At 44.0% G+C, this 21,865-nt stretch overlaps 1 protein-coding gene across 2 annotated transcripts; it reads left to right on the top strand.

Annotated features, from left to right (window-relative positions):
* Positions 1–66: 66 nt before the first annotated feature.
* Positions 67–21,848, top strand: CFAP100 (cilia and flagella associated protein 100). 2 transcript variants are annotated; one of them, XM_081184174.1, is made up of 17 exons: positions 67–240; positions 1,091–1,224; positions 3,031–3,183; positions 3,606–3,680; positions 5,683–5,789; positions 7,471–7,663; positions 8,718–8,785; positions 9,796–9,959; positions 11,328–11,408; positions 12,366–12,532; positions 13,760–13,940; positions 14,618–14,678; positions 16,139–16,290; positions 17,197–17,332; positions 17,549–17,751; positions 19,309–19,402; positions 21,521–21,848. In XM_081184174.1, exons 3-17 carry the CDS (start codon positions 3,117–3,119, stop codon positions 21,632–21,634), a joined length of 1,863 nt encoding a protein of 620 aa, XP_081040300.1. In that variant the 5' UTR covers positions 67–240; positions 1,091–1,224; positions 3,031–3,116; the 3' UTR covers positions 21,635–21,848. The 2 variants fall into 2 exon arrangements, with proteins under 2 accessions (XP_081040300.1, XP_081040299.1); XM_081184173.1 differs by lacking the exon at positions 1,091–1,224.
* Positions 21,849–21,865: the final 17 nt, after the last annotated feature.

Raw genomic sequence — 21,865 nt, 5'->3', positions numbered from 1 at the left:
CGACGTAAACAATATAGGAGAACAATGGCAAATGCAGAACGTCAAGACACCAAATCGTGTCTCTGGTGCAGAAGTGCAGCTGCGCTTGAACGCAGGTGGCCGAAGGGGCTTTCCGGACGCCGAGATTCTTGCTTGCAGTTAAATGAAGCGTTTAAATGGGGCACATCTGAACTTTGTTTTCCTTCCTTGTATTTTTCACTTACGGTGTTGTTGTTTTCCAGTCGCAACTGAGAATTCAGGGTGAGCTATGCGCTTTGTTAAACCTTATATGCATTGGTGAGAGATAGGTCTCTGAGTTGTCTGAAAGCAGGGAAGTCGACAGGCTAAATGGATGTTTTTTAGGGGAGAATTACAGTACTGTGACTTTCGCGGAAGCATACCATATCCTCAAAAGAAACTAAACTCTTGTGGACTTTACTCAGCGGTAGCATTACACAGGCACACACATCCGCAAATATTTAAAGTTGAAGATCCAGCTGCCTGTGGAATAAGTTTCCCTTCCAAAATATTTACATCTATGGTCATTCATCTGCCTCTTAAATTCCCGTCAGGGGGTTTAAAAATATTTCCAGTGTTTTCTCAGCCCAGTTGCTGTTTTTGCTCTTGACAGCTGATTTATATATTTGTACTTTTAAGGACAATCTGCTCATTCAAAGCACCAATATTTTAATGTTTATGTTTTGTGTGTGTAACCTTTCTGAGGGAGGGAGAAATTATAGACCTCGGGGGTTCAGGTTGCTCTTAACATTTGTCAGTTTTGGCCTTTAGAAGGCAATGCAATCTGTTTCATTTCTTAAGATTTTTACATTGTAACCTGGGCTCAGCTTTTGGGAAAGAGCAGGCCATACTGAATAAGCATCTTTAATCTCTCTGCTCTGCAACTGGTTAAATATAATTAGTTTGCTTTTTTAAAAAGGAAGTTAGCAGGCTGTGACTGTATACGGACTTAACTTGCAAGAAAAGCTGCACCCTATGCACATTTACTTAGCAGTATGCCCTAAGTGACATTTGTGGAGAAGGGCTGTAGCTCAATGGTAGATTAAATCCTTTACCTGTAGAAAATCCCCAATTCTATCTTCTGCATTTCCAGGTAGGGCTGTGAATATCCCTCGCCTGAAAACCTAGAGAGCTGCTGCCAGTCACTGTCAACCATACTGAACTAGCTGGATCAATTTTCTCACTCAGCATAAGGCAGCTTCTATGATCACATGCCCCATTGAAAGAGTGGGTTTATTTCTGTGTAAACAAAGATCATGCAGTGTATCCCATTGAGCACAGTGGGACTTCCTTCCCTGTAAACCTGTTTTGGATTGTGTGCTGTATGAAATCTCACAATGCTACTGTTCCTTAAGTAGTTATTATCTTAAAGAATTACCTCAAAGTATTATAATATGCAAAGCTAGTCTTGAAAATTAAGACTATCCCACAAATTATAGGATTGGTTCTATCAGATGTAGTAGTGATTTACTTGTGGTTCAGGTCCTGCAAAGACTTTATGCACATTTCATCCGTAACTTTGTTCCATTTCTCTGACTTAACTTGAATCAATTCAAATAGCTTGGAAAGATAAGACCTGTAGCTGTATGAGTATGCAAGTTTCACCCTCATAATATTTTAGTTCACTTTTGGTACACAGATATCAGTACAATATAAAACAGTGCATAATGCATCCATGGGCATAGCTGGAGGGGGCAGCTGCCCCCTTGGATCAAGTAAAACAATAGAAATACTTATCTAACTGACCAATTATGTTGGTTCTGCACTCCAACAAAGTTCTGTCCCCACCACAACAAAAATCCTGGCTATGCCCATGAGTGCATCACAAACAGAAGTTAAGGGCATTGATCATACTGTAGTATTGAAAGAGGTACAGAGTTTTTTTGCATGTGATTTTTCGTTAAGAAGGACCATTCCTAAATGTTTCATTGGAAGTGCTTGTATAAACTAAATATTCGCATATTGTAATAATAATTAATCACCAGGAAGAATAATTGCCTCAGCTGAAACAAATTGCAATTTTACATATTTGGGAGGAAAAATTGTAATTTCTCTGCTTCTTTGAGATGGAGAAACTTCTTAATGGAAACTTTTCCCTCAATCGTAAAAATTTTGGGTCCTCCTGTTCATTCAGTTGAGTGGGGCCCTGGCACAAATGGCTCTGATGGCACAAATGACTTTGTGGTGGTCCCTTCAGCAAGGCTGGGGAATCACTGCCTAATGAACATGACTACCCATGGCCCCTACCTAACCTTTGAAACCAAATCTCTGTTGCAGTGCATCAGGTCCTTTTAAGCTTGCCATTAACATGTCTAAAATGATTATTCAGGCTTTTTGTGATTAATGTTTTTGGGTGCTTCCAGACAGTCACTATTTTGGGGTGGGATTCAATCACATATCTGCAAATTCAGGCTGCACAATTGTAGTTGTTTGGGAGGTCTTGGGCGACAAACCCTCTTCCCCAAAAGATCAGACATGTTGAAATAAGAGAAGCAATGAGGAAATGCACAGAAATATGAGGGATAATACATGCTTCCATGCAATGCCATCTAACTTCCCCACAAACTCATCCGAATGAATGCTCCTTAAATAGCCAATGCCATTTAATCTCCCTGCAAACTAATTAGGGTGAATGCTCAATAAGCAGATTGTCTGGAAGTGCCCTTGTGTAAGTTATGTACCTTTAAAGCACATTAAAAAACATTTTCTCCCTCAAAAAACTGGGCACTAAAGTTTGTAAAGGGTTGTTATTGTTGTTCATTTAATTTCTAGACCGCTTTATATTTTTAAAGGCTGCTTGGAATTGCAATTCTCTGAGGGGTAAGCTGCAGTGGCCAGAATTCTTTGATGTGGGAAAATGAGCTTTGAATAAGCTTTAAATGTATAGTGTGCACACAGCCTCGGTAGTAGTTTTTACTTGTCCCTCTGAATATTTATATATCAATTTTATTTTATTTTCCTACAGAGACTGAGCAACATAGATGCAGTTGACTCGCCTGGCGCATCAATTCTGTTTTTCTGCTTATGTTCTAGGAAGTGAACACAGCATACAGTTTGGGGGAAGCCAACGTCCAGTGTAAACCTTACCCTGTATTTTATTAAGGCAGAACGTCGCCAACATGTCTGTAATCTCTTTTGCTCGTTCAGATACATCTCTGAATGCAGAGAGCTCTGAAGCAACTTACAGTAAGTTTTCTCTTTCTTTCTCACCACCTTAGTTAACTGGCTTGGCCCGTTTGGTTTGAAAACTCATGTCGTAATCTGAGGAGCTTCTGAAGAATACAGAAATCTCCAGGACGTAGACATTTGTGGGATATATATTTTTAAATGTCTGTACATTTTGCCTCATATCTAAGGTTCTAGCAAGGCTTACTTAAAAAAAAGAGAGACGGAATAGAAAGTAAGCTGGAAATCTGGGGCACTAAATAAAGCCCACGGGGATTTGGTTGGCCATTCCTGATCTGAACAGTCCTCATGGTACAGGTCCTATCGCTTGAGCATTAGTTCCAAAATGTGAAGCATTACCCTCGCTTCCTGAAACCTCAAGTCTTTTTTCCAACTCCTGAGATATCCATGACTAAGAGTGGGATTGATTCTTATTGTTCCAGGAGAAAGACTGACGTCTCGGCAAGTTGGGGATGTGTTTACAATTCCCTCAGTTCCGTCAGGTGAATCAAAACTAGGTAAGACAGTCTTGCAGATTTTTATTATTTCTGTTTTATAATTGCATATATGTTCCAGTTCTCCTATTAAGTTGTCCAAGCTGGCGTAGCTCCCCTTCTACCTTTTATCCCAGGGAACTCTGGGAACTATAGCTCTGGGAGGTGGATATAAGGGTCTACTAAGAACTCTTAGCACCCTTAACAAACTACAGCTCCCAGAGTTCTTTGCAGGAAGCCATGGCCATATAAAGCAACACCACAGTGCTTTAAATGCATGGTGTGAGTGTGACCTTTGATTACACAACCTGAATCCCATCTGCAAAATGGAGACAAGTCCAGAAGCAGCCTGGAGAGAAAGAGAGAGTGAAGGTGGAGATACCCTAATGCAGGTGTGTCCAACCTCAAGTAGGCTGCGATCTATTATTCAGCATTAAAAACTGGCAGTGATCTACCACACTCTCCCATTGTCATTGGGGGCAAGGGGTAAGGTGTTGGTGGCCAGAAAAAAACCCTTTCTTTCATTAACACGGATTCACGATTGATTCCATCACCACCTTCTATGTATTGCCCAAATGGAGGCGACAGCTGATTAAGCCACAGGTCGCTCTATATTGAGGAGGAAGAAAAGGCGCTCTCATTTTATCCAGCCTCATCTCGAATTCAGAACATCACCACCCCGCACCCCAATTTCCGTTGCTCTCTAGGGGGAACGCTGCACCCTCTCCCCGTCACACGAGTGCAGTCCTGCAGGGCCACCCAGCCGAAGGCGGCCTCCTTAGTAGAGTGACATGAGAGAGGCACATGCTCCAGAGCTCATGGGACCGCAAACGAAGGCACAAGTCTGGCCTGGGAGGGCGGAGGCCTGACTGACTCCAGCTACAAAAACAGAGGCTGTTGAACATTGATATTATTGTTGTATCTTTGGTCTTAGATCTTGTGATTTATGTGGAAATTGTTTCCATTTGGTTGTGTACTTTTTGATATGTTTTATTTATTGTTTAGGGCTTATGTTTGTAATTATGTAAATCTTGTCATGTTGTAAGGCGCCTTGGGCATGGTCCAACTATGGAAAGTTGGCATACAAATAAAATGAAGAAGAAGAAGTCTCTCCCTCCTGCAGCTGCTTTGCAAGCCCCATTCAGCCCGCCGGCTCATGGGATCACAGAAGCGGAGGCGCAGCTTATTCCCTCCCACAGCTGAGCCCCGGCTGTGAGGGAGGAGCAAAGGCTGCCTGGCCATATTGTGATCGATGGAAATCCATTCAAGGATTGATCTGTTGATCCCGATCGACGCCTTGGACATGTCTGCCCTAATGCATCTCCATCAGCATGCCTGATGTGGTCCTGAATTGCACTGGACTTGAGGACGGTCAGGATCAATCTCATTCTGGCCCGCAAAGAAAGCTTAGGCACCAACTTTGCAGCAAATATAAAGCAAAACAAGAACACTACTCAGTTGCCCTAAAAGGGATGATGGGAATTGTAGTTCTGAAACATCTGGAGGGCCAAGTTTGGCCATGCCTGCAAAGAGCCATTAATAATTTTGGGGTTTTTTGTTTTGTTTTGTTTTTTTAAAAAAGATTAATCTTCCTCAAATGGGGAGAAACAATACTTGTGAAGGGGGGGGGAAATACTTTGTTTTTATATGCTACATGCATATAAAATACAAATATTAGAATGTTGTATGTGAGAGAAGGGGGAGTCTCTTCTCAGGTGGTTCTTACCACCTGATATTTTTTAAAGTTGCCATTTTAAAATAAAACCTGCTGCTTTGTTAATTGGGGGTGTATGCAGTTCTACTCCATCAAATGTTGCTGTGTTTAAATTGATTTAATCCAAGCAATCGATCAGCTAAACATTGCAGCATTGCAATTAAATACAGAATCTTTCAGGTGTTGGGGTGCCATCCATCCGTGGTGGCTGTTCCACACATGCAGATCACCAATTAGCATCATGCAAACTTTTTCCTCCTGAAGGGCAGCTGTTCCCCCCGCCCCCCGCTTATAACTTCCTGTTTCTTGCAGCTTCTAGTCCTGCCACAGACTTTCAGTTAGACAAGAACCCGTTTAAAATCCCTTCGGATATTGATATCTTCTTGCTGCGAGACAGGCAGAAGGAAAAGGCAAGAGCGGTATGTACCAATCACAGGAGGTTCCTGGAGGAAATCTTTCTTGACCACGAGCAGTGTAGCATTATTGTTATTGTTTATTACATTTCTGTCTCGCCCAGAGGCAGCAAGGAGCAAAGCAATGCATTTTTAAAAAATTAAAATAAATTAACACAATTATAGACCATAGGGTCAGGAAGCAAGTTGCAGGAACAATGCGTTCACATGCTGCGATTTTGCATATATCCAGGGGAATCTCTAAAATGAGGCTCTGAGCTCCTTGGAAAGTGAGCTGGACACAAATGTTATAAATAAAAAGTGCTCATAAAAATACAGAAAAGAGCAATCCAACTGATCAAATTCTCTTCTTTTTTTAGGGCAGATAAAATAAAGTACCTCTCTGTGCAGTACGAAATTAGATTCTAGAATATGCTGCCCTAAAATGTAGCGATAGCCACTCATTTATAGTACTTTTAAAAAGGGCATTAGCTGAATTCATTGAGGATAAATCTCTCATCAATTAGCCATGAGAGCCAAGTAGAACCTCCATGTTCAAAAGCAGTATACCTCAGAATACCCAACATGTTGGGGAGAAACTATGGGAGAGGGCTGTTTCCAAATCTGGAAGTCAACAGCGCTGAGGTAGCCTGAAGTGCTGGTCTTGGGACTAGAAGCTCAGCGCTGAGTTCTGAGATCATCTTTGGGCTTGCTGGATGACTTTAGGAGATGGACTGTGGCTCTGTGTCTTGGATGCAAAAGATATCAAGGTTCGATCCCCAGAATCTCCAGCTAGGACTAGAAAAGCCCCTGGCGAGCAGCTGCCATTCAGTGCTGACAATATTCTGGCTTATTATAAGACAGCTTCCCACATCCCTATGACTTTGCAAGTAGAGCTATAGGCATGTGAGAATCCATATGAGCCATCACCTCTGGGACATCTTTCCCCCTTTACATTGTCACAATCGGCTCAGGCTTGAGCCCACAACCAATTTATGCTGTCTGGACATTCCTTTCCCCCCATAAATAGTTTTTAATTTAATTTTAGAAGTATAAATTATAACAATATCAAATACATACTCAGATTTAGAGATTTCTATGAATCTCCAGACTTCCTACCATCCCCTGCAAGGGTTTTATTGTCATCATTTACAATTGCATATTATTTCATCATCCATATTTTAGGTCTATCCACATTATCCAAAGTCTTTGGTACATTACGAGTGGTGCTAAAATCCTGCTAATGTTTTCATTTGTTTACAGTGGTCTCTTAGATAAATTATAAATCTTTCCTGTTCTTTCTTGAAGCTTTTGTCTTCTTGGCTCCTGAACTTTCCGGTCAGTTTTGCCATTTCGTCATATTCCAACAGCTTAATTTGCCTTTCTTCTCTGGTAGGGACTCTTATCTTCTTTCCATCTCTGGGCTAACAGCATCCGTTAGGTGGTCGTTGCATACATAAAGAGTCTTTTCTGCTCCTTTGGACTCTCGGTACTTACAATTCCTAATAAAATTTGCTGTCTGGACATTCCTTATCAAAATAGGCATTGGCTGTTAGAGGATGGGCAGTCAGATCTGATTTCAGCAGAGGGTCCATTCATACCTGTCCCCCTAGTTGGTCACCATTTGCCACCACCACCCATTCAATATATGGAGGTATGTTTCTGAAAACTGGATGGAGCTATAAGCCTACCCCCTTTTTACCCTTAGGAGCGAGAGCGAAGGAAGACTTTGAAGGTTCACGAGAAGATGACCTGCTCCACCCTGCAAGGTGCCAAACAATCTGGGTTCAAGAAAGAAATCCAAATGGAAGAGGAAGCGGAAGACAAAGAGTTGGCTGCAGAAGCAGAGCGCCTGAAAGCTCTCCGAGAAAGCATCTCTTGGAAGATAGCAGTCACTAAAGGTAGGGATCTTTACAGAAAGCGTCCAGATCAGGACACAACCAAGAGACTGACAGCAGTTTGAGTGACAGAACGCACACTGCTTCAGGCTCCAGGCTCAGTTGCTGACACATCTCCAGTAACAAAAGACCTCAGGCAAAAACAACCCATGATGTGCAATTGTGTGCATGTTTCTCCAGTATGTTTCATTTTTCAAACCTAAAGCAGCCATAGAATGTTGCAGTCTTTTGTAAAGGAGTGCCCCAGGGTTTGGGTGTGCGTACACATATTGAGCTGTGCGTACACAGCTTTTTTTCCATTCAGAATTGTGGGCACCTGCTTCCACAGAGAGAAAAGTAACAGTGGGTTAGGGGGCAGATGCTCTGTGGGGGAAATATCCATGAAGCTCAGGGGTGAGGAACCTTTGTTTTAATTCCGAGAGCCACATTCCTTTCTGGGCAACCTTTGGGGGGGCCGCATGAGGGTGGGCAGGGCTAGATGTCAAAGCAGGCAGAATGCTGAATGTGTGTTTAATCCAGGCATCCCCAACCTGTGGCCCTCCAAATGTTTTGGCCTACAGCTCCCATGATCACTAGCTAACAGGACCAGTGGTCAGGGATGATGGGAATTGTAGTCCAAAACATCTGGAGGGCCCAAGGTTGGGGTGCCTGGTTTAATGCTTACGCAGCAAGCTGATTTAAACAGGTACTTAGCCACAACCCCCTCTGTCCTCCATCCAGAAAAGAAAGAAACAGGTTCAGAGTTCAAGGGCATATTCCCACCTTGGCAAAAATGCTCATGGAGGTTGTGAAGCTGCTCCAGTGAGGGGTGTAGCCTTGGGAAATTCTCAAAGGTCAAATCTAGAGGCCAGAGCCTGAGTTCCTCCACCTCTGATGTAGCTGGTTGTAGACTCTTAGTTGCAAGTACATCTCAACTTCTTGGGGAATTGATACTGATTCTTGAAACTCTCTGAACACGGCTTTTTTGCACATGGTCTGCCTTTGCTTCGCAGCTGCTTGTTCTGTCTCTGCTTTGCACAATTGTCTCTCTCCCTCCTGCTTTTCTTTCTTTTTCTAGACCAGGTCGTCGAAAGAGAGACCATGCACGACTACATCAATCAGAAACGGCAAATGTTCTTGCTGCAGGTATATGGCTTCAGCTTCGGTGGAATTTGATTCTGAGCCAGTGGAGGGCAGCAGTCGAAGCAATGGGCTTGGCTTCAGGTCCCTGCTCAGTCATGGCGCTCAGTGAGTGGACCTGGACAGGCCAACTTTAGAATGTTGTGAAGGTATAACGGAGGGAGACTGCATACATCATTGGAGGAGGAAGAGCAGGTCACAGTTGTGATCATACATGTTCTTGCTAGCTTTTTTCCTACAGGGAGACTTTCATGTGAGAATAGAGTTAGATATAGTGGCTACTGCTGGCATCTTATAGTGGTACGATCCTGAAAGGACTGTACCGTGTGCTTATTTAATTACCTAGGGTTGCCATACATCCGGAATTTCCCAGACATATCTGGAATACTGCAGTTGGAAGTAGTGTCAAGATGGAAATCGCTTAAAAAAATGTCTGGGGAAATCCGGACATATGGCAACCACTGTCGGAGGAATAGGGGTGTGGGGGGATACGTCCGCTCTGGATGCCATCCCGGGGGGGTGACATTTGATTTATTTTGCATGTATATGCCGCCTTTATCTTCCAAGAATCTCAAGGCGGTGTATATGGTTCTCCTCCTTCCAATTTCATCCTCACAACAACCCTGTGAGGTAGGTTAGGCTAAGAGATGGTGACTGACCCAAAGTCACCCAGTGAGCTTCATGCCTAAGTGTTGTTTCGAACCCTATCCTATGTCATTATCTGCTGTTCCCTATGACCTCTCCTTTGCAGGCCCAGACAGAATTGATCCAGCTCTAGGAAGCAATTATTTCACCTTGAAGAAAATGTATTTGATTGGGACTCAGTAGACTTGGGGTATAGACTATGGACTCCCTACATAACTTTGGGGAGAGAATGCAATCTTTTTGCATTGCATTTCTTTTCATACGCGACTTTAAAGGGTTGCTGAGCTGAGTCAAGAATCGTAACAAATGCAATTCAGCAAGTCTCCAGTGTGGGCCAGTAATTTTTCTCTTCTTCTTGGCCTAAATTGCAGTATGCTGTAACGGTAAAGAAAGATGAGATCCAGAAGCTGGAAAACTTGGCCATTGAAGAAGAAGCAAAGCTGGAAAGAGCCGAGGAAGACCTTGAGAAGGATGCCGCCATGTTTGATGAATTCCTGAAGGAGAATGATAGGAATTCTGCACAAGCCTTGAAAATGTAATGCTGGAATTTGGACTCCATTAGATTGTGTGTGTGTGTGTGTGTGTGTGTGTGTGTGTGTGTGTTTTCCAATATACCCCCAGTGTTTCCCTCCCCAGAATAATATGGGAGAATGGTGGGAATCAAATTGGGATTTAGAAACTGAGGAAGACATATGGAATAGACTGTGGATCAAAGCCCCGTATAAATCTATTCCGGCATTGACAAGAGAAAGAGCCCTCAAAATTGCACATGGCTGGTATTTAACACCTAGATGTCTAGCTTGTATAAAACCCAGCAGCTCTCCTTTGTGTTGGAGAAGGTGTCCCACTATTGGGACATACAGAAATATGTGGTGGGAGTGTTCAAAAATAGAAAAATTCTGGGAAAATGTCTTTGCAGAGTTATCTTTGATTACATGGCAGACAGTTCCTATGTCTGCAGGACTGGCATTGCTTAATTTGTACAGTCAGGACTAACCAAGAACTAGAAATAAAAGAACTGACCACGGGAAGAATGACCATAGCCAGAACATGGAAAACATTGCAATGTTGACCATGGATAAGTGGTATGAAACGGTCTGGCAGACAGCTTTGTTGGAAAATCTAACATGCAAACTGCAGGTAGAAAGAGGTAGTGTTTGGGGTGGGTAACATCGTTTGGAATACTTGAAGTATACATTTTAACCTTTCAAATCGTTGCAGATATAATGTATTCCTTCCTTTCAATGAGATTGGAGCACATAGGGTGTTGTTTTATGGTTTTTAAGATCATGAGAATGTTTGAAATATATGCTATGGCAAATCAACTATTTTTAAATGGAAACAAGAAACCAAAAAACCAGGGACTAAACTCCATATCAAGACTGAAGATGCCCGGAAAGGTGCACATGGGTGGGATTTTAAAAGGCCCCACATATCCTGCCAATGACTGAACACTCAAAGGCAGCACAAGTTTATTATGGACTCAGTCCTGCTCATGCCTGCAAGTTTTTCCACAGGGTCCAGCATTCTCATCCAAATGCCACCCCATTCCCACCCTACCCCACAATTTAATCCAGATTTACAATGCCCATTTATCAGATTTCTTGTGGAAACTAAATCTGGATTAAATGGAGAATATGGGGTGGGATTCTGAAGATGCAACTGCAAACTTACATACATGAGCAGTGCTGAGTCCAGATAAGGCTGCCAAGCAGAAGAGCCCTGTATGGACAAGGCTGAGCTGGGAGGTCACAGAGGCAAGGAAGCTGGAAGAAGCTTCTCCCTCTGTCTCTCTCTGAGCAGCTGCATCTGGCTTTTCAGGGAGAAAGACCTTTAGTCCCACACTGCTTCATCCCCTGCTGCTGTTCTTCAGGTAACTGTTGTTTTGATGTCTTCTTCTTAGCGCCGAAAAGGAAACCAAAGCCAAGCTGGAAAAGATCCTTGAGATCCGAGAACTGACCGCGCAAATGATGAACATCCAAAGGTCAGAATTGTTTGGAAAATATTTGGAAATATTGTCAGTTATAGTAATTTTTTGTAATACCCCAGAGGCTATTTCTCCAATCCTGCAAAGAGATCTGCACTGGTTGCTGATTTGCTACCAGGCCAAAGTGTTACTATCACTATACATACTTGGGGACCCTCTTACCTGTGCGATCGCCTTGCCCTCTCAACCACTACAGTCTGTGGAACTGGTACCACATAATACCCATTCCACATCTGTGAGAAATCAACTTTTGACATGACACGAGGCAGACAATAATTTGATTAATCTGAAAAACTTGATTTAGGGAGAGGTTTGTTCCCCCGCCTTTATACGCGGGAGGTCCAACTCTGGCTGTTGCACAGCTTTCCCTGTTGGGAAACAGCAGCAGGGTGATGTAACAGTCTTCTTTTGAGGTAGAAAGTTTAGTAGTTGCTGAAATGAAGCAGACCCCTCTGTTGCTTTGCCTCTGCCAAGAGACAAAATACATGGGTTGAAATGGTCCAACCCTGGAAGCTTTTCCTCTGGGCAGCGGTGGAGCAAGCCGATTGGGTGCCTGGGGCAGGGTGCATGCCCTGTGCCCAGGGGCAGGGCCAGCCGTCCATGGGGTTGGGGCCAGCCGCCCACAGGGCAGGGTGAGCTGGGGCAGGACATTCCACGGGGCCTCTGAGGAGACTGCCTGCCTCTGCCCTACAGCTGAGGGGGAGGCAGAGGGAGGACTGTTTGGGGCAGCATGGAGCCTGTGGGCGTCCAAGCCACTGCGTCACTCCCAGGAGAGACGCGTGGCTCAGGTGCGCTGCAGGCCCTGCGGTGAGTGCCGCCCACCATTTTGTCACCCCCCTCAGCGGTGACACCCGGGGCGGCCCCCCCTTCCTCCGCCCCTGCCTCTGGGCAGAGAAGACTGCAAATGACTCTGTTCAAGGTGACTGGAACCTGATGGAACTTCTCCTCCTCTAGCGAGATCGCCAGGTTTGAAGACACTATGCAGGAGTATGTAGTATTCAAGGACTTCCTCTTCCAGCTGTCCCCCAAAGAGTGGCGGGAGGAATATGAAAGAAAGCGAATGAAGGACAAAGAAAAAACGGTGAAAATTGTACCTGACAAAGATTTCCCACCTTCCAAAAGTAAGAGCTTCCATCAAAGGACTGTCCATTGTTTGGGCACATGTGCACCTCCCATTTTATGGTTGTTTATGACAGATTAGCATAAAGGAATTGGGGAATAAGGAAAATAATCAAGCCAAGGCTAGATACTTCTCTGCTTTTCTTTGAGGGGGTTCTTATTTTATGCTGGCAGTTTTAAATTGGTAACACTTCCTTTTCTAATTAAATACTAAATGCTGCATTTTAGCTGTCTGAAAGCCTTTTGTTAGAGACCAATATTGTCAGGAGAAGCACCGCTGTCTTCAGTGGTGCTTTCCCCCAGATTTTTCTGCAGAGAATTTCATAAATGATACATGGTTGATTAAGGATGTAGAAGCAGCTCTCCTGATCCCATGCTATCCACAAGACCACCCTTTGCTAGTCTGCTATCCTTATATGGTCAGATGATCCGAATAAATTTGGTATTATTTAGTACTCTTCTTGTGGGCATGGCTGTAGGAGCCCTTTTGCTGAGCTCCTGTACTTCAACATTTACCACCACTGCACATAGCAGAACAAGAGGATTTAACAGCAGACGGAAACCAGTAAAGGAGAGTCGATTTGCTATCCAGGGGCAGGCAGTTTCACAGTCTGGGTGCCACAACTGGTGAGGCCCTGGCAGGGCTGGTGTGTACATTGAACAACAGGGACATAGGTGGCACTGTGGTCTAAACCACTGAGCCTCTTGGGCTTGCCAATTGGAAGGTCGGCGGTTCGAATCCGCATGATAGGGTGAGCTCCCATTGCTCTGTCCCAGCTCCTGCCAACCAAGCAGTTCAGAAGCAAGCCAGTGCAAGTAGATAAATAGGTATCGCTGCGGCACAAAGGTAAACAGCATTTCCGTGCGCTCTGGTTTCCGTCATGGTGTTCAGTTGCGCCAGAAGCGGTCTAGTCATGCTGGCCACATGACCCAGAAAGCTGTCTGTGGACAAATACCGGCTCCCTTGGCCTGAAGTGAGATGAGCGCTGCAACTCCATAGTCACCTTTGACTGGACTTAACCATCAAGGGGTCCTTTACTTTTACCTTTACCTACATAAAAGCTCTCTCATGACACACCATTAGGCTCACCTACCTGTCAGAAAGTCCTGTGAACTGTAGGGGTAAAATATGTATACACCTCTACTCAGAAGGAATCCCCATTGAGTTCAATTGCATGAAATGTATTTGTCTGTATAACTTAAGGTGCATTTTCCCTTCTCCTGCTCAGGCCGGGATTGGCAGCAAAGGAGGAAAAGCCGATCACTGCCAAAGCATTCCAGTTTTGACCTGTCTGGAACAGATTTGAGCTCCTCCAGGACTCAAAGCCAAGTTTTTCCTAGAAGGGACTCTCTTAGGCTCAGCCAGGTGTCTTCAAGGCAGAACCTCAGATCCCAGCTTGGCAAAAGATCGTAAGTGCAAAAGGGGAAGGAATTATAAAGGCAACATCATTGGCCCACATACAATCATGCCTGTGATTTAAAAAAGAAATTAAAAAGTAAAGTTCAGTCTGGAGGCCCTGCCCAGAGGTGCCAGGTTGGCAACTCTTGGTGAAGTGATGAGTCTGGTAAAAAGTGGCACACAGGACAAAAGAGAACTTCTGTAGTGACAAAATAGCTAAGGGAACTAACAAATTTACTCTACAATCCTACACTCACTTACCCGTAAGTCTAATTGAACTTAATGAGACTTACTTTTGAGTAAGCTAGTATAGGCTTGCAGTTAATTGCGACACAGTAGAACCTCGACTTACGTTACCCTCGGGTAACGTAAACTTTGGGTTGCGAAAGCGGCAAACCCGGAAGTATTTTTATGGGTTTCACCTCTCGCGCATGCGCAGAAGCACTCTACCGCCGTGCATGCACAGAAGTGAGATGCGGCTGGACCTCTGGAACGGATCCTGCCCGCAACCGTAGGTACCACTGTCTTTTGTTTTCATTGTGTGCTTTATTTTCCGCTGTTATCGCTTGCCACAAGCTCTTGAAAGGGGCAGGGCTAGAAACTGATTTCTATTGTATTTTTAAATCTCAAGTTATCCATTGTTATGGTCATGTTGTGCAAGCATCTAACTTAGAAATAACCTTTGCAGGAGCATTGCAGGAGACAGGGAAACTCCAGAGACTCCATCTGATGATGATGATGACGACGAGGTTAGTAACCTTTAAACCAACATATTGAACGTATTCTTTTTGATTTACAAAATGGGGGTTTGTTGCTTGTGGTTTGTTTGGCTTACTCAAAAGTAAGTCTCATTAAGCTCAGTTAGACTTACTCACAGGTAAGTAAGTGAGCGTAGGATTGTAGTGTAAATTAATTAGAGCCCTAAACTATTTTGTCCTTGAGCTAAATAAAGCCTAGCGAGACTAAATAAGGCATAATACTACAGTTTGTATTACTTGGTAAAGAGTTAAGCACAGTAAAGCATAAGGTTACCAAGCAAGACCCTTGGACAACAATGGACACGGCCTCTGACAGCCCAGGTGCAGCATCGCAGGTCTGAGTTTCAGGGTCTGAGCTTGCGGGGGGCCAGACTATATTTTGGGGGGATGAACCAATTCCTATGCCCCACAAATAACCCAGAAATGCATTTTAACTGGCCTTAACATTCCTTGACTATCCTGATGACCGTGGCACAAAAGCAGCAGTGTGAGAAATGGACTCAGCCTATTTTAAAAGGATATCCAGCCAGCTGGTCAGCTTCTCATTTTGGTCAGCTTCTCATTTTGGTCAGCTTCTCATTTTGATCCTCCCTTTTAGCCCACCACTCGTTTCTGCTAATTACCGTATTTTTCGCTCTGTAAGACGAACCAGACCATAAGACGCACCTAGTTTTTGGAGGGGGAAACCAGAAAAAAATATTCTGAATCTCAGAAGCCAGAACAACAAGAGGGATCGCTGCGCAGCAAAAGCAGCGATCCCTCTTGCTGTTCTGGCTTCTGGGATAGCTATGCAGCCTGCATTCACTCCATAAGACGCACACACATTTCCCCTTACTTTTTAGGAGAGAAAAAGTGAGTCTTATAGAGCAAAAAATACGGTAAATGCTGTCTACAAAGAAACCATACTAACTCCTGCAAAGGGTAGGTTACAATAGGATAATAGCAATGCAAGACTAGGGCCCAGGCCTAGGCATCAGACCGAAGCATGAGAGGGGCAATTGCAGGCATCTGTGTAATTCAGGGGTCAGCAAACTCTTTCAGCAGGGGGTCGGTCCACTGTCCCTCAGACCTTGTGGGGGGCCAGACTGTATTTTGGGGGGGAAATGAACGAATTCCTATGCCCCACAAATAACCCAGAAATGCATTTTAAATAAAAGCACACATTCTACTCATGTAAAAACACGCTGATTCCCAGACCGTCCACGGGCCGGATTTAGAAGGTGAGTGGGCCAGATCCGGCCCCTGTGCCTTCGTTTGCCTACCCCTGATGTAACTCCTCAATATATCAAAGGTGTATTGGGATACACGTTTTATTTGCAGCAAAGGAGAACATGCATGCTGTAGTTAACCGTATAGTATCAAGGTATCAATACACTCATCTCTCCTGCCGTGCATATTCTCCTGTGTGCGTAACAGAAAGGACTCCTTGATGCTAACACTTTCCTTTGCAGGAGCCGGTGTTGTACTTCACAGATCCACACCAACTGCTGAATCTGTTCACTGAGTTGGAAGAACAAAACTTGTCCCTAATTCAGAATTCTCAGGAAACAGAGGAAACCCTTGATGAACTTCGGCATACCTTGGCTAATACGCGGAATAAAATGTAAGTGATGAAAGGACACTGCCCACAGTGAATTTGCACAATACATAGAGGCTTTTGCATCGTGAGTGGTTTCCAATTTATATCATCAGAATCTATTCTGAATAGCATAGACAGGAAAAAAGAGACATTTCATAGGACATATGACCAGTTTCCCCATTAAACTTTGGAGAGGGGGTGTTTCTCTATGATAGAATCCACGCAACATTCATTCATCCAGTGCCGGATTTATGTATAAGCTAAACAAGCTATACCTTAGGGCCCCACTCTCTTGGGGGCCCCCCAAAAAATTAAAGAAAAAAACTGAACGTACATTTCCAAAATATAAGATTAAAAAAACCCAAATAAAATAAAACCTACATACACCAACAGTGTTTTGTGTTGTGTAGGCTCCTATGATGCAAGTAATGGGCCCCGCCTGCTAGCCTGCTCCCTAAAATATCACTGGTTTGCTCATTTCTATATATAGGGTGCCTACATTCTGCATGGACTGGTTGCATGGCAACATGTGCAAATGGCTTTAGATACCTATTAGGTCCATAAATTACCATATAGCATATATTCAACAACACAAAAAGCGTCAATTTGTTGTTGACAAAGGACAGCTGGACATATGAAGGGCCCCATTACTTTCAGTAGCTTAGGGACTCATCAAACCTAAATCTGGATCTGCATTCATCTCATGAAGACCTTGTATTAGGATTCCCATGCTTGAATAATAGAGACGTCATTTCCCCATGACAAAAGAATCCAGATTATCTAATACCTGTTTGCTAGGAAGCTGAATGTAAGTGAAGTTTTATAGTTAACCTGCCTACAGTTATTGCACATGATTAGCACATGGTGTGAAAATAAAACATATCAAAACTCCTTTTTTTTAAAAAAAAAATATGTTTTCTTCTGGACCAGGGACCGTGAAATAGAGCAACTGAAGCAGCTTACAGTCACTCTTCAAGCCAACATTGTCAAAGAGGAGGAGACTGCAGCAGACCTCGAACTCAAATCCCGAGTCTTTTCCTTTGGAGAATACAAAGCTGAGGTTCAGGTATGTATCTGAATGAAATCGATGACTAAACAACCTTGGCCAGGAGAAGAACAGATAACACGTGCCTGGAGATTGTCGCTGACGGGAGCTTGACACCTTTTTCTCTGGTGTGGGGGGAATAATACCGGAAGTGTTACTCCGGAGGAATTGCTGCGGAAGGAATGTGGTTGTTCCAGTCCCAGGTTCGTGGAGGTTAATACTGACTCCTGCCCGCAGGACAAAATGTTGGTGAGCTTGCATCGAAAGGTGCTGGAAGTCTACCGGCGCTGCATTGGGGAAAACGAGGCAAACTTGGGAACCCTGCAGATGCTAACTGTGATTGAGCACCAGCTGGACGACTTACTGGAGTGCCTGGAGAGGATCCCTCCAGCCAAGATAGAACAAGCTGAGAAGGCCAAGGAGAAGGAGCGAAGGATGAGGTCTGACAGGGGCCACCCACTTCTTCGGGGAAGGGGCAGAGGGCACATTTGGAGGTTGGGGGAGGAAAGTCCTGTGGGCCCCAGACACAAAATGGCTGCCAAGGCATAATACAAAACAGCTGGGGAAACAAACCCAGCCAGATGGGCGTGGTATAAGTAATAAATTATTATTACTATTATTTAAAGAAGAGAGACAGCACCAGCACTTCCAAGGGGAAAAGGGCACCTCATCACCATGCTCACTCAAGAGAGAGAAGCTCTTCGTTCTTTATTCAGAACAGGAGCGTAGATGGTGGTGATGGTGGTATTATTATTATTAATTATTATTATTGACCCAGCCACTCTGAGCAGCTTCCAACATATATAAAAACATAAGAAAACATGAAATATTAAAATGCTACCCTGTACAGGGTTGCCTTCAGTTGTCTTCTAAAGGTTTTTTAGTTATTCATCTCCTTGACATCCAATGGGAGGGCATTCCACAGGGTGGGCGCCACTACTGAGAAGGCCCTCTGCCTGGTTCCCTGTAGCTCCACTTCTCGCAATAAATATGGGCATGTTTAAGGAGGTGGGTTCAATGTAGGAGAAACTGAGCCAGTGCAAATAAGATCTGCAGGAAGAGCACACCTTCCGTCTTCTGCATTGTGGATTTACGAGGGCGTATTTCCTGGGTACCATTCACGGATGCTATTGCAGGTCCTAGTGAGCACCCTGGCACCTGCAGGCACCATACTGCCTTGTCTCCAGTCCAAGTGAGAACGTATAGAAAACTTGACCTGTGATGGAACCTGTGCTGTCTCTGCAAAGGAGGCAAGGCCTGCCAGATACTGTTAGTTGCTTGTCAGTCCTACTGTTTAAACAGTAAAACTATATCAGTTGATTAATTGCACCAATTTATTAAAAAAATGCAACCTGAAAAATAAAATTAAGGCACAGAGAAAAAGTTCACCCCATTTTTGAAGGCTGAACCAGCTGCACAGCTCAGAAACTTGTGGCAGATTCTGACTTAAAACTTTGAACTACCTCTGTTTAATTTACTTGGACAAAAGAATGTGCCAATGCCGTTTTAAACTGGGATTTAAAGCACAGGTGCATAGAAAATTGTTCGCTTTCTCCTTCTGGTAGCAGCTGTCTTCCTCTGATAGACAGGGGCTTTTGTCACAGAACCCCATAAAGAGGCAATGGGCTGTGGCTCAGTGGGAGAGCATCTGCTTTGCATGCAGGTCAGTTTTGATGCCCAGTGCCTCCAGTTAGGGCTAGCAGAGAAGCCGTGTCTGAAATTCTAGGAGAGCTGCTGCCAGTCAGTGTAGACAGTACTAAGCCAGATAGGCCAATGGTCTGACTTAGTAGAAGACAGCTTCTCATATTCTTAAGGGGCTGCCAGCAAAAAAAAGGGGGGGAAATTGGTCGTTTTTGTGTGTACATGGAAGCACATGGCATGGAAACGCCCAAGTCCCAGTCCTTGTGCCAATTCAACTTAATAGAAATCTAATCAAATAAAGTTGGCTTACATGACGTGTACTTCTAGCCCTTAATCTGTTTCATTTATTTTGCCAGGATGAGAGAAGAAAAGATAAGGCAGCAGAGGCTATTACAGGAAGAGAGACTGCAGCGTGCGCTGGCAAGAGCACAAGCTGATGTTAAGAGAAAGGTAAATCCAGCAATTCCAGACAACTGGTCCTTGTGCACTTCCTTGATTTCAGAATTGCAGCCGGCGCACAAACCTTTCTGCTCAGTCTCCTTCTGTAAGCCCAGTTCCACTAAGCGGTGGCTATAAAAAAGACAGGGCTTTTACTGAAACACTGCCTACATCTGCCCATTGCTTGGAAGAACAAGGGATATTTGCCCAAAGAAACTTGATGGGCAGCTTCACTTGCTACAAGTGCACTTAAACTTACTAAGAGGTCGAGCACTCAGCAATTCAACAAGTTTTCTTTAGGCTTGCTGAGAAAAGCGTGGGTTGTTGCACAGGGTAGTGGAACAGCCTGAGAAGGCCCTCGGACATCTCCGCTATGGGCTATCCCACTTCCTTTCAAGGAGCGTGTAAAATACAGATTGCAGTTGCCCATGCCTGGGATGGACTCAAGCAGCAGTGGTGATGGTGAGAGTAGGTGGAGTAGTAGGACAGTAGGTGGAGCCCGAGCCAAATGAGATTCCTGCATTGCAAGGAGTTGGACTAGATGATCCTTGGGTCCCTACAATTCTATGGCTATGCTCTGCCTCCATATTCAGAGCTCCTGTATTTGCAAAGATGAACAATAGAAATCTGCCTGACTGGGGGTTACATATTTTACTTTGTAATGCAGAACAAGCTGTGCTGACCAGGCAAAGCTATTTTTAGCAATTTGGGAACCAATAAGAAAGGAAGGGGTGAACTTCATAGAAATGTTCTGGGAACAGCTGATTGACTGATCTTACTGTTTTTATAAGGCAACCAAATGTTTGTCCTCCTTCCAGTTGTTGTTTATTAAGCACCTGGTAGCAGACATGTTATCTTCTCTTAGCACCTCAGCCATTTACTGGGGCCTATGCTGTATGTGGGAACCTGCTGTGAACTTGTAGCTTCTCTGCTGCCTGCTCCTTTATCAGTTATTAATCCTTTAGAGACCTATCATCTTATGCCATTACTGCTGAGCTCACACAGGAGCTTATGAGGGGCTTTGTTGAAAACTCCAGAAGTCCAAGTATACAATGCTCACTGGATCACCCTGTGATGTGCTAGTTGAAAACCCTGTGCAGTTTTAAGAACAGTAGGATCTTTGAGGTTGAAAAAAGCAGGAGCTTATCACATCCACTTAGAGCAGTCTCACCTTTCACTTTCCATCTGCTGTTGTAGTTTGTAAGGCGCTTTCATGAGAAGCTGCCTCTTGAGTCAGAGTAATGAGAATGCAAAGTTGGACACGCTGATTTGGCAACCCTTCCCTCCCCCAATAAACCATGGCTGTAAGGTGGTGTAGTGCCAAACCAGCTTGGGCATATGGCTGAATGGTGCCATTATGGCAGCAACAAACTCAAAGAGCCCACGGTGGTGCTCCGAGTTCCTCTCTGCCCTTAGCTTGTTATTGTGTGGTGCTTTCCATTACAAAAGATGTGGTTGTAGCACAAGGACAATTTTGTCAACTTTCTCTTGCAAGAGTTGCTCCCTCAAAGATAACTTCTGATAGCACTATGCTAGTGCCCAGACCTCCTCCTCCCTTTTACATGCCTCCTAAATCAGGTGCACTCAAGAATAGCAGCAGCATCTTAAATTGCAGCAAAGTGCTAACAGGATAATGAACCATCTACAGAGGGTTATTGGGTGGTTAGAGGCAGTTGCACCACATACTCTGGGAGAGGGGAACGTAGAATTAAGACAATGCAGCATCCTGCAGATGTTGCTGGACTCCAACACGCAACATCCCTGCCTGTTCATCATACTAGCTAGAGCTGGTAGGAGTTGGAGTCCACCAACATTTGCAGGGCCACCCCAAGGATTAAGGTGCAGCCGTGCATCCTTTCTAGACTGCCACATGCGTTAGCCCTTTTGTTTCTGCTCTTTCAGAGAACCATAGGAAGAAACCACACTGGTGGTGGTTCATCTTTTTCTTCTGCAAAAAAAGCAAATACTGCAGTTGGCTCTGCTTTTGCAGATGTACTTTTTAAATGTTTTTGGGTTTTTTAAGTACACTTAGAGCTTATGGTTTCGGTAGTTTTAAATATCGCCATTTGCACACCACACATGAAAATTACTAAGGGTTCTTCTGATGCCTGTCTTTAATGTGTCTTTTAGTCTGGCAGAAGGTTGGTATTCCGGTCTGAGCCTCCTGCCTACAAAGAGAAGGAAGATGAGGATCAAGGACTCATAGACAAGGAAAAGGAAGAACTACTCTACTACTTTACTTAACAGCCCTAAAACTGTAAGAAATGGTGGAGAAATGTTTTGGTAGTTAGTACACTTTATCAATAATTTGTTCACTACTTTCATCCCATTTCCTCATTCTGGTTACATGTACACCCCCAGTAATCCAGGACAGACTACAAGTCAGCTTGTACACTGCTTTTAGTTGGACAATTCAGTTTTGCCTTTTTGTAAATAAAACTGCTTTTTTAAAATCTAACAGGCCACCATGGTTAG

The sequence above is a fragment of the Podarcis bocagei genome, assembly GCF_964188305.1.
Source record: "Podarcis bocagei genome assembly, chromosome: 2".
NCBI lineage: Eukaryota > Metazoa > Chordata > Lepidosauria > Squamata > Lacertidae > Podarcis > Podarcis bocagei.
This window is presented reverse-complemented; position numbering and strand designations above follow the sequence as displayed.